At 51.6% G+C, this 13,246-nt stretch overlaps 1 protein-coding gene across 7 annotated transcripts in view; it reads left to right on the forward strand.

Annotated features, from left to right (window-relative positions):
* Window positions 1–13,246, forward strand: part of LOC113488515 (protein CEPU-1) — a 311,358-nt gene that overhangs the window by 278,330 nt on the left and 19,782 nt on the right. For all 7 annotated transcript variants that reach the window (XM_026863733.1, XM_026863736.1, XM_026863734.1 and 4 more), the window contains one exon: window positions 2,984–3,109. In XM_026863733.1, coding sequence (XP_026719534.1) covers window positions 2,984–3,109 — 126 coding nt within the window. The remainder of the gene's footprint in view (window positions 1–2,983; window positions 3,110–13,246) is intronic.

Raw genomic sequence — 13,246 nt, forward strand, 5'->3', positions numbered from 1 at the left:
GGGAAAGAAGTAGTCAGATCGATAAAACACCAGCCCGCCTCTGGGGAAATCTGTGCTGTGTCACTGGAGCAGCTTGGCCAGCACTGCCATGTTTAATCACTTCTGAGCTAGAGGAATGCTGAACACAAAAGGACTGCCCGCAAGGAGAGGGTTCCCGCCTGGGAAGTCTGCATTTATTTAGCTTTATTTATTTATTCATTCCCATAGGGGCACAGCTCCATCTGCATCCTGCGTTCAGCATAAGAAATTTCTCCTCTGCCCCATTGCCGCAGAAATGCAAGCTGACGGTGAAAGCGTTTTAATGCAGAGGGAACAGGAGCACTGGTGACCGTTAAAATAATATTAAATATATACTTGTGTGATCACTTATTTATTAAGATTTCCCTCTCTAGTGTGGTAAAAGCCTTACAACATACCTGTTCAGTCTCCAGAAAGCCATTTTAAATAGTTCGTGCGGTTAATTATTCAAACGTTTAATTAGCATACAATAACTGTCGTGTTAAATCCTACTGCTGCACATTTAATTTAAGGGTTAGCTAACGAATTCACTGACATTGTCGCTCTGGTTTGCTTCCCAGCCATTCCTGCCTCATCTTGGCCCAGGTGGGCTGCAGTAAATTGCCTCTCCCCCAGGGTGTCCTGAGCTTTCTGGGCCACGATGGGCTTTTTCCCCAGTGCTTGAGCATCTCAAGCTCCTTTTGCATTTGTCGAAGAGAGTCGCAGTCTCCTGTTGCCTGACCAAGCAACAACACAGTCATCTCTCCTCTGCCTAGTCTGAGCAAAATTTAAATCTTCTGCTGTATGGCTGAGGAGGAGGATGTAACATTCATGTTTCAGGAAATCCAAGTTTAATTTGTTTTAATTACATTTTAGAATCTGATCAGTTGATTTGATTACAGATTTTGGTCTATCGCCTGGGCGGGTGCAAATCCGTGTATGCGGTACCATATTTTTTTTTTTTTTTTTTTTTTTTTTTTAATGTCTCTGTGAGCTCTGCAAAACAAGCTGAATTGGGTTGATGTGGAATCAGTAGTTAAAAACATGAGAAAGGTTCCTCTGTGATGTAGCAAGCATCTCATTGAAGGTGATAGATATTGCTCTAGTTTTGTCAGGACTTACAGCTGGAAGCTATTGCTTCTTCCCGGGTGATGACGGGCAATTCACTGTGCCTCCACTTGTCTCTTTCCACCTCTGAAATGGCAATGGTAATACCTCCTTGGCCTATTTTTGTTGTCCAGGCCTTAAGCTCAGTCTTTAAAGCACACATGTCTTTCCTGGCTAGCGGTCCCAGCCTCACCAGGAACACGGCGGGGCATTCATAGCTCCGTTGTAATTAATTGCATCTCCTTAATGGACTACCTGGCTATTGGCAGAGCATCTTCCAGCTCCGTCTGGGCGGGTGGGCCCAGGAGGCCTGTGCTGTCCCCATCCACTGGGCTTAATGACACTGATGCATATTAATATTTCTTTTGGTGTTGTCGTCCTGCCCCAGAGCTCCCCACTGTTCTGGGAGTGTCTGATCCGTAGTTGTCCTCCGATGCATGATTAGCAGATTAGCCATCGTGCCCGGAGCAGCAAAAAAATGAACTCCCAGAAGCCCTTCAAAACAGAGAATAATTCATTACCCACCTTGATTTCCACTTAAAATGTACTTTAACTACACTTCCAACTACAAACCCTAAATCACCCTCATGTTCACAAAAAATCCATCATTTTTTATTTTATTGCACGGCACTGGCATGACATAATCCCTTCCAGAGCGTCTTGGAGTGCTTTACGGATCAATAAATTACTTACCTGCACAGCAGAGGCAATGCGTGCAAGGCCATTGCAGTCATTCCGGCTCAGCGCAGCCCCGGGAAGGTGGGGAGAGGCAGGAAAGGGGTGCTGGGGAGTGGGGTCCAAGTCAGGAATTGGGGTGTTGTGACGGTCTGGGCTACAGCTTCAAGCGAGCCGATGAATGGGGCTTGCCCGGGGAGGGAGGGTGGAAGGAGCAGGATGCTTTGCAAGTGATTTGTGACTCTTCTGCAAAGCGCCGCAGCGGGGTGCCAATCCGCTGCTAGGCTCCGGAGAATGGCCTGAAAAAAAATAAACCGAGGAAGGTGATGGTCTTTATTATGTTCTGCAGGTGCAGGCTGATAACAGCAGCCGATCGTTTTTCTTGTGCAGCCCTGCCGTAGAGCTTGTAGAAACCCCAGCCCTCCCTGGCAGCTGCATCGCGGCCTACGCTCAGCGGCAGCAGGGGCTGAGCGCTCCCTGCTTGCTCCTCACTCCTTCCCCTTCTCAGCCCCCCTTCTCATCACCCCCCATCCTCTATGTGTGTCCCCTCTTTGGGTCTGAGCCTCTTGTATCTGCTCCTGAGTGCCAGTGCAGCAGGGACGGCTTTCATCCCGACTGAATTTCCGTTCTCACGGTGATAGACCTTGGAGACTCTTCAGTAGACTTGTCATCTTCATGCCCAGCTCCTCTTCTTGGTGCATTTCTGGTTGCAAGGGCGTAACAGAGAGCCTGCACAGCTGCAGGAAGAGCTGCAAGCAATGTGTGTGCTTCGGGCGCTCTTGTTGCGCCAGGAACCACTGCTACCTTTGGGGGAGTTTGAAGGGGGTGAGTGGTGTTTTCTCACTAGGACACAGCGCTCCTGGGAAGGGTTTGTCATGGCTGGGAGGACAGGCTGGGTACTGGAAGCGGGGTGGGGAAGAAGCACCATCTCACACACTGCAGAGGTGCTGAGGAGGAGCTGTGTCGAGCTTCCCTCAAATGACTGAATCCCCTCTGGCTACAATTTCTTCTCACTTCAACCCTGTCTTCTCTGCCCCCACCTTTCCCCTGTGTGTTCCCATCAAGTCAGATGACACTGATGGGCTACTGCATAGCTCGTCAGGGTGGAGGGAGGAAGGAAATTCAGCCTCCTTCACCCACATTTTGGGATTTGAGTTGGAGCAGAACCGGCGGCATTTTCATTTCCCTCTTTGTGTCGTTGCAGTGTCTCCGAAAATCACCGAGATATCTTCTGACATCTCCATCAATGAGGGCGGCAACGTCAGCCTCACCTGCATAGCCACGGGCAGGCCAGATCCAACAATCACCTGGAGACACATCTCGCCCAAAGGTAAGAGCCAAATGTTACCAAAAATATTCTCTGAAATTCTTTGAAAATTACATAGTGCCATTTGTGAGCGGCTGGGGTGGTGTCATTGACTGGTTCATGTGGCACTTCAGTTGCAAAGAGAAGGTGATGGTACCCCAAAAAGACGTGACTTAATGCAGGAGTTGATGACTCTGAGGGAGAAACATCCATCTTGGTGGTCTGGGAGAGGAACTTACGGTTTTGCTTGTGTGGAGGACAGGAGGTGCCAGCTTGGGTTGTTGTGCTTGTCCGACCCTATTTTGAAAAGTTTTCAGGGAATTCGTGCACGCTGCTTCAAAGGAAGACTGTAAATAGCACAAATGAGCAGGAAAACACACAAAGCATTAATTGGTGGCCTTGTTAATTGGTAAGCAAAACCTGAGCAGAACTGTGTGGGTGTGACTGCTGGGAAGCAAATTCCCATACGTGCCTGTTCGGGAGCATGTTATTTCAAAATTGTTTCCCAGTTGCTTTTTGGCATTTGCTTTGCGTTTTGCTGCCCTGTCATTCCCAGGTGGCTGCGAGGTTCTCACCGGTGAGCTGGGGGAGGCATCTGGGGGTTCAGGGGGCGATGAGCCATCCAGCCAAGGGGCAGTGCTTGGCTCTGATCCTCTGATCCCATCTAAGTGCTTCGGTTCAAACTCAATCATGTTTCCCCCAAGGTTTTACCAACGTAGGCTGTTGTCCCAGACAACTGCCTCAAGTTGTCCTCGGGGATGCCCCAGCCAGGCTGTCCGGCAGCCGAAGGAGACGACGCAGTGGCGGCAGTGATGGATGGCGCCATGTCTGCTCTCTCTGTTCAGCTGCCTGACGATGGCTGCGGTGTCTCGGTGAAGCTCCATTGATTTTTTGCTATTTGTCTGCACGATAGCAAACTGCTGGTCCAGATCCATCACTCTCCATAGCCCAGGCAGAGAGCGAGTTGAGTCGGCGACGTCTCAGCCCCTTCCCTTGACAGGACCCTCTGTAAAAACCATTCCCTCCCAGTTGCATGTGTTGGCTTATCCACCTGAGGTGGTTGTGCCTCCGAGACGGTGGCCTTTGGCTGGGGTCTGTGCGTGTATGAATGATGAAATGCAGGGCACAGATCTGTGTGCTCCTCTCCGGCCCCGAGCGTCTATCCATGGCATTGAAGTTGCTGTCACTGTATCTGTCACCATCAGGTGGCATTTGTGGTTGTGGCGGTCCACGTGCTCCCACCTTGAAGCCTTTAACTCTTTCTCCCTCTCCCCTTGTCTGTCTTGACCATATGTTTTTGTCTCACTCAACCTCCTCACCCACCTGTTTTTCACATGCATCTTGTTTTCCCTGCAGCCCCGCTCTCCTCCCTGCAGCCCCTCCTGCCTCCCCAGGACCCTCCTCTCCCACTCCTGTGCCCCTCGCTGCCTTCTCCCGTGTGCCATCCATCCTCTCCTAACCAGGCTCCCGGCTTACGATGCCTCTGTCTTTTGCGAGAACTATTTTCTGTGTTTGCTGCCATCCAGCAGGTTTCTTTCCCCAGGGAATCTTTACCTGCGCTTGAACCAGATGTTTCCATTTTACTTAGGACTTAGCTGCTATGGAAACTGAGGATGCACCAGGAGAGGAAGAGTGAGCTAATCAGAAATTACCTGTGGTGCTGTGTAATTTGCAGCAGCAGCTCTTACCTGATTTTGGCCATGATTAGGCATTCTGCTTTCAAAACTCAAAGGGAACAAATGATCACAGAGATTTACTTGAGTCTGGCCTCCTGCTGATGGAGGGTGCTGAGCCCAGAGGTGGCCCGAGACAAGTTTGGTGGCTGCCCGTCTCCATAGGCAGCTCCTCCGTTTCTCTCTCTGGGTCTGCCAAGCCACCAAGGGGGACTTTTACTCCTCCATTTTGCAGTCAGTGCACAAAGGAGAGACGAGGATTGGAAGCACAGGAACTGAAATAAGAGCCGGGGCAGGCACACAGAGTTGCTATAGCAGATGCCGAGAGGGTAACCCTCTCCCTGGTAGGATATACTCTAATTTGGAGAGCCAGGAGCGAGGAGGGACCCCAGTCTAGCTGCCAGCCCCTCTCTCAGTTGGAGGTCTGCCTCGCTGCTCATCCCCGGGGAAGTCTCGAGCGAGCTGCCTCCTGTTCCTTCGCACCATCTTTCTCCGTTTCGCTTGGAGTGGTGGAGAGAAGGGACCAGGGAGAATTGGTTAAGGGAAAGCTGGTGCATAATTTAACAGTTTGCATAGCGGATGGGTAAGCGGCTCTCACCGATGTCGCTGGGGAGAGGCTTTGATAGTGCTGTCTGTGCCAGGCACGGATGGACCGGTAGCTGAAGGAGCCAGTCCCCATGCTTATGCTGGCGAGTGCTCCTCTGTGCAAAGGCACTTCACAGGCTTTATTATTTTCTTGGCAGCTGTAAGTCTACTGTGCGGCTCTCAGTGGGAAACGGAGCAAATAAGAGTGTTTGCTCACCGGGGGAGCACGCGGTCAGGTCCTTCAGAGGGTTTACCAAGAGCAGCCCAGCTCCCCAGTGACTGATCTCACTTGAGACCCTTTTCCAGCCTCTCCCAACTCCCTTGACCTCTCGGCTGTTTTCTTCGCCTGTGCCTTGCTCTGGTCCGGTGCAGTATGTGTTTAGCGGCTTGGTCTGGTAAGCTCCGTTGAATTTTCATGTCTGCGGTTGTTGCTGCGTTATGGAAGCTGTTAAGCCTGTTTTTGAGGCTCTGTTTGGTTTGGGGGCTGGAAGAGTTCTCCACAGCCGAGAAGAGAGTATTTTTGCTGTATAACTCAAGAGCCGAGTGAACCTGAGCAAGGGAGTTAGTGGATCGCACAAGTACTGGCCTTGTTGGTGCCTCCGCCATGGCTCAGAGCCTTGCATGGTGGCTGGCCCCTACCTGTGCCCATCCTCATCCTCCTGGATGATGGTTCTGGAGAAGGGTTTTGTGAACCTGTGGCCAGTCCACCCAAGATACGTTACAGCCTATCTTCTGCCGCTCTGCCTCACCCCCCTCTGCTTTTTTATTTCTTCTCCTGGTCATGCTGTACTAGCCCATGGCACCTGTTAGTGCAGCTGAACAGGTTGAGGAAGGGAAGGAAGGCAAGGAAGCTGAACAAAAAGGGCAACCGGTGTAGACACAGCTTCTTCTGCCTTGGTGGAGGAGGCTTAACTGCTTTGAGGCTCTGTCCTGGGCTCAGATGCTCCAGCTGGCAGCATGACTGCCACGGGAGCTGCCAGGCACCGGGGCTTCAAAACGCAGCTCACCAAAACCACGCTGGGAAACCAGGTTCCAGCAGGCAATGGGGTGGCTCCATCCCCCCTTGGCACCCTTGCAGGGCCAAGACCATGAGGATGGCACTCGAGAGAGGTGTCCTCAGCAGGGCGGAGGGAGGGCAGAGATGGGGGAGGAGTATGTAGATAACCATGGTCTGGATATAACATCCAGCACGAAGGCAGCAGCATCTTTCCAGAGGAGATTGAGGTTGTGCAGAGCACTTGGACACTGGGGTCTGAAAGGTGGTGATGTGTGTGCCCACGCACATTTGTGTTTGCACCCATAGGTGCGAAGCATCTCTTTGTTTTCAAGGCTTTGGGGATATTGCAGTCCCCAGCCTCGTGGCGCTGATGCTATCTGTAAACTGCGGAGAGGTCTTCTAGTTAATAGTCTGGTTTTGGTCACTCAGGTGTTTCCATAGTTACTGGGCTTTTTATTTATTTTTTTGGGGTAACTTTGATGTTGTCATGGCGATGGCCATGTTGTCAGGCCGGTTTTCATCTCTCAGTGGATGAAGGCTGGGATTTCTCAGCTAGGAAAAAGTGCAGCGTCCCGAGCTGCTGGGCACAGGGTGATGCCCAAGTGTGCCGAGCTGCTCGCTAGCAGAGCGAGCGGCACTGTGTGCAGCTAACCGGGGGATATTTATCCATGCTGCAGACACGAGACTCATCACGCCTCCTGTTAAGCTTGGGAAATATGCTGAGGAATTGAAGTGAGGGCTCTCCCAGGAGAGACAAGGGCTCGGCAGCCTCTGTCCCAGGAGGAGCAGGCACGGCTTAGCAGTAATAATGAGGGCTCCGCGGTCAGACAGCAAGTGTGGTTATCCTGCCGTGACAGGGCCAGGGGCACAAGGAAAGGGTGTGAAAACTAGGTGTGTGCACGTGGATACCTTTGCTGGCACATCTGCCTGGCCAGCACTGGTCTGCCACACGCAGACGTCCTGAGCCAGAGCCTGTATCCAAGTCGTCATCCTTAACGACCCTTGATGGACTTTTCTGCCATGGTTTTGTCTAATTGCTTTTTGAATATTGCTGTAGCATGATGGATTCTGGTTTAAGGCTTAAGACAGTGGCTGCCAGGGTAGGAAACATTATGGTTTGGCTTGATGGTATATTTACTCATAAGAGGTCTGATCAAGAGGTCTTTATAGTGGGAATCCCTCATTAATCTCAGGATTAGGCTGGGTGCTGAAAGCTACATCCCATGTGGAGCCGGAGTCCTGAGCTGAGTCTGAGCTGTGATTTGTGGGGTAGGTGCTGCCTCGGTGTTTTGCAAGGCAGAGGCATGAGACAGGGGAGATGCTCAGAGGGTCCTGATGTTGCCACGTCCCAGATATCCTCAGCGATCAGTCTGTTTAACCCCCGTGGCCCTCTGTGTCCTCCCTGGAAGAGGTATAATAGCAGTCCCTTGTCTCGCAGGACTGATGGGAGGATAACTACATTCAAGACGTGAGGCGCTCAGACGCGGCAGTAATCACAGCTCGTATATGCACTTAAGATAGATGAGACATGGTGGCCTAATGTGGCAGAGGTCTCATGAGATCATCTGTCTATACATCAGCAGCAAACCAGTGAAGGGACTCTAGGAGAAGTCTGGTATATTTGGATATATTGATTCTCTCTGGCTCTTGGCGGGGCTTAAAACAAGAGGAGAAGCAACTGCAAAAAAAAAAAATCCAGCTTGAAGAGTTGCTTGTCCCTGGGAAGGAGACACGTCCTCCCTTCTCAGAGGTTTGTCTGTTAAAGCATCTCTCTTGTTGTCTTCATCATTCCAGGATCCTCTGTGGACAGGGGGTATATGTAGGTCAGACATTAGATCTGAAGCCTGGCCGGGAGGCACAGAGAGAAGAAAGATCCACTTGGGTGGGAAAAACTCTGCCTGCTTCTGTGCTGCTCTGTCCCTCGCGGTGATCAGCTCAGTGTCCTGTGAGACAGCTCACTTAAACCCTGCCTCGTCATCTAATTAACTTAAAACCAGAGCGCCGTGCTCTCTGCTCATCCTTCTAACGAGGAAATCTCTCTGAGAGAGCGCGGATGGTTCGTGTAAGGCTGCTCTGTGTCCATCCTGGGTCTTGTGTTTCTGCACTGTCTCTTGCCTCCTTTTGAGGTGTTGTGTGAACCAACAGAACTGGTGTTTCAGAGACGTGAGTCCTTCTACGGTGGCTGTATGATGGAGCACAGAGCCAGCCCTGAGCTGCAGCCTTGGGCTGGCTTCGCCACCATGCCATAGGTGATGTCCCACCTCACCTTGTTGCGTGCGTCCCCCCAGTCTCGTGGTGGCCGGGTGTCTCATGGAGATTTGTCCAACTCGTTCGATGGCCGAGCACCTCGTCCTCCTTCCAAGAGGCAGTTGCAGGCCTGGGCTCCAGATAAATTAACTGAAGCATTTCAACCGGCTCCAATCCTGTCGGCAGCTCAACCGTCCCCTTGTTTACTGTTGAAATAATTACTGCTTTGCCATAATATTAGCTCTGAGCCGTGACTCCATTACCATTATCGCCGGAATATTACCCATTTATTATCTCCCAGCAACCCTGGAAGATGAACACTAGGCTTCAGAGACCAATTGTTTTACAACAGACAGGATCTTGGTGTGCATTGTTTAATGAGGTAAACTACATTATAGCCGGCATTAATTTGGCTGCGGTGCACTCCACTAAATCATTGTTAACCTGTAAATCTGCCACCGGTTTTGATGCCCGCTTAATCAGCACACACCGGACAGGTTGGCCTGAAAAAGGGTCACTAGTGACCTGGCTCTGTTTGCATCACGTGGTGTGCAAATAAATAGGCTGGAGAAGCAGAGATTTGAGATGGATGCTGGTTTTGTGCATGGTCGTGGTGAAGGAGAAGCTGGCAGCTGGTATTGCCTTGGAAAGCTTGTGGACACGTGCTGTGACCAGCTACGGGATCCTGCCAGGAGCAGGGTGAATATTTAGCCCCTTAGTGCCCGCAGCTTCCCCATGAGCTCCCATGGGAGCAGGATCTGGCCCAAAAGGATCCATTGGCGTTGCTTTGTGGGCTCTGGGATTTGCTTTCCTCAAGGAATGACTTTAACACAGTTAGTGTCCATGTGCTAAGTGCTTGGCTGTGGGTGGCTCCTTTTAGCATTTCCCTTCCACCACTGTGCCCTGGTTCATTCTGCTTTTTCTAAGCAATGGGAGATTATGTACTTGTACATGTATATATATAAAAGTAATATTTTTGATTCCCCACATGGTGGAAATGAACTCTCTGAGCTGATTTGTTTGCATACTTGGCATAGGCTGCCTTTAAAATATGCATCTCGGTACAAAAATAACAAGACCCCTACCAGCTACAAATGAGGCAATGTCTTTCCCTTAAGAAAAGAGAAAAAAAGAAAAAAAAAAACCCTCTCGGCTTCAGCATATTCCCTAAACATAGCTTTGCAATGTCACGCTTTCACTCCTTGCCAGAGGCAGAGCGTGCTCAACTCTTTATGGCAGCCTGGGGAGATGGGTGGGCCAGTCGCTCTCATCTTCTACCCTCGGGGGGCAGAAGCAGGCAGCTCTGCCTGCACCCCCAAGTTTTCCCCTTCAGCTCATCCCTTGGTCTCTGGCTACCTTTCCCGCAAAGGCAAAACCCTCTGTGGTGATGCAAAAGGCCCCAGTCTGTGCCGCTGCCGTGCCCAACGCGAGGCAGCTGGCGCCCCCGTACAAAGCCATATTAATAAAAATATCAGAGATTTCTTTTTCTCGCTCCTGAGCCGATCCATTTGCATGACAATCTTGTCAGCCCTGCATGCGGGAAGCAGCGGAGGGACCAGCTTAGGGCAGCGGAGAAGTTTCTATTCACTCCCATTGCTTGGGATAACGCCCTCGCCACCCCCACCCGAGCATCCCACGCTTGGGTTTTGTGCAGAGACGGCGATTTTTCACGCCACCGGCAGCATTACCTCTGCCAGCATCCTTTCTCCATCCCCAGCAGCACCTCGGCTAACTGCAGGAGGAAGGGGATGGGTTAGTTATTTCTTTGGAGTGGTGGGATGAGGCGGACAAAACCCAACACGCCGCCGGTGTCAGCTTGCTGGATTTTCTGTCTCTTCTTCAGCGCTGAGCACGGCTTCCTCCTTCCCCAGTAAATGCGTGGCTTTGTGTCGGTGGCTCACTCCCTGCCTGGGACTCGCCTCTCATTCAGCTGGCATGGGGAAGAGCAAGGGACAGGAGTGTGTGAGATTTGAGAGATCTCCACATAAATTAAAACCTTTTATCAGCCCCTAATAGCTGTGCAAACTAATTATGTTTGGGGCCAAACTTTGCCAGTGACTCCCCCGAGGTATTATTATAAAAATCTGAGCTGTGGAAACGCGTCCCCATTCTGTCAACACCGGGTCGCTTCAGCTATAGAAAACTCAGCTCCGGCTCATTTTAGCTCCCGTGATGTGCTTTGCATAAGCTGCCACAGTTGTTTTTTGGGAGGAGAGAGCCCGTCTGGGCTGCCACACATGTGGCCAAGGTCTGCTGAGCCAAGGGCAGGGCTGGCTGTGGGCGAGTAGCACTAGCATATATATTTGCCCAAGCTCTGCTAGCCCGGCTCAGTCTGCTGCTGCTCTCCTGCAGCCATCAGCGTGGCCTCGGGGCTGCAGGTGCACAAGTGGGTGTACCCCCATCCCCGAAAGGACGGGATGTTGTGATAAGGAGTAGGAAGGATGCCCAAAGGGGTACTGGAGATGCTCAAACCCCAGGAGGCGCGTGAGGGGAATGAGCAGCACAGGGAGGAAGTGCAGCTCCGCTGCGAGGCTGCACATGGGTGGTTTTCTGGTGGTGTTGGAGCTGATTTCCCCCCAAATCTGTGCCTTTCTTTTTCCCAGCATCACCATTTTCTCCCTTCCTTCCCTTGTAGCGTCTGCTCCGCTCACTGAGCTTGCACAGGGCAGGGCACCAAGGCCAGAGACATCCCTTGCATTCCTCTGCCCACTCTGTCCATTGGTGGAGACAACGCAAGGAAATGCTTTGGGCCAAACTCCTGCCCTTGGGATGTTTGTCTCAGTGGGAAGGAGGTTTTTGCCCCCCGCCACCATTCCTCTGCTGTCCTTGCTCTCTTCCTCAGCACAGATTGCCGGCTAATGGGGTGGAGCTAGCGCAAGCGCTCTCTATTAATGGAGCAGAATATAAACAGAATAAAGCCTTCATTTCCCGGGCTGTGATTTCATTATTAATATACTTTACAGTTCACAGGTTGTTCATTTGCTTCCATGTTTTCTCAGCTGGTGTAATCTGCGGCGCAGAGTGAGAAGAGTCATAAAATTTCCATTTCCAGTTGAATGTGCGTCCAATTCGCCGTGAAATGTTTCTCTCTGTCGTGAATATTAAGTGCCCGAGGAGTTGGTAGCCGCAGGATTAGGCAGGGCAGGTTGCCAGCCCCTCTCCACATCCCAGGGGTGCAGGAGAGACGTGGGTGCAGAGAAGGAAAGGCGACAAGGCGAGGTCTAGGGACTGAGGGAAGGACCACATGGCAGAGAGAGGAAGAGATGAAAGAGGAGGAGAGAGGGAAACCGTGCTAAATATTCTGGAGGGAGAGGGAGAAAAGTTGGGAGAGTGGCAAAGAGACTGTCTGTAAGGAGGGACGTGGTGGGTGAAGGATGTTTCAGTGGAGCAGACCTGTGCTTCACCTCCTTGTTTCCATGTCCCATGGCCTTGATACTTGGCAGGAAAGATATTGTACCAGTGTCTCCTTGGGTTTGTAAACCAGTTGTTGGTGTCTGTGCTTGGCCAGTGCTGCAGGCTTCGGGGCTGTGCCCTTCCCCTGGCCTGAACATGGGTAGAAAAGAGAGTTTTCTTGTCTCTGGTGAGGTGGAGAAATGCTGGTGCGCTCGTGCGGGCAAGGAGCTGAAACATGCTTGGCTGCCCCGGACTAAGCTAAAGAACAGCAGTGAATGGCCCTGGTGTTGCAGGCACTGTTGCACATGCAGAAAAAGGGCTTGTCACATGAATTAGGAAAAAAATAATCATGGTTTGCTCATGGTTACGTGGCCGGCAGGAGAAGTGGGGAGATTTGTTGTGCATTTAGTGTATTCTTTAATGGTTTGTAGCAAATTGAGTGGTCGCTCTGGGGCAGGGCAGCAGGAATTTGGGTAGCTGGGGTAGGTGGTTCTGCCCTGAGGCTGGCAGGCAGCTGGGGCCAGCGGTGCCACGGAGGGGTGCCCACAGCTGCAGTGCTGTGGGCAGCGGGAACATCTGGCAGCACATCTGGCACGGTGTGGCAGCTGGAGGCGGTGAGGGATGTGCGCCCCGGTTACCCCTCCCCGGCCTCGCGAGAGCAGTACTGATGCGGTGTCACTGCCAGGGGAAGGGGACAAAAAAACAAATCTGGGTGATCTGCCCAGGCTGTGGGGATAATTCAGGTGCTGCCCGGAGCCGGTGGCACCGTTTCCTTCTGACTCTTTGTTGAAATGACTTCTGCCACAGCATTCCTCACTACAGGGGAAAAAAATGCCTCTTCCTTTCCCATCTTCTCCTGGTCGAGTCAAGATAATAATAGTCTTTTTCTGATCCCCTGAACTTTCCCATCTGCTTGGTAAAACAATGGCAATTCTTTTTCCTCCTGGTCGGTCTCTCTGTCTTCCTCTCTTTTATTTTTATCCTCCTACAGTATAATTTAAAGCCAGAGCAATGCCGTAGCCCATGGGTTTTTCCCCTTCCTGTGATACACTGCTTATTTAAAATGGCTTTTCCCTGGCAGAGCAATGCCTCTCGCTGCCCTCCCAGTGCTCATAGAGGGGCTGATACCTTCACAGGAGGTCTGGAGAGGGGACGATGGGCTCAAGCGAGGGGTCTCAGCCCGTTCTCTGCTCCCCCTGTTCCCAGTCCATGCCAGTGTCACTTGTCCATGCAATTCCTGGCACAGCCCCCCCCCCCCCCCCCCCC

Source organism: Athene cunicularia (assembly GCF_003259725.1).
Source record: "Athene cunicularia isolate RWA chromosome 24 unlocalized genomic scaffold, athCun1 chr24_part1, whole genome shotgun sequence".
Classification (NCBI taxonomy): Eukaryota; Metazoa; Chordata; class Aves; order Strigiformes; family Strigidae; genus Athene; species Athene cunicularia.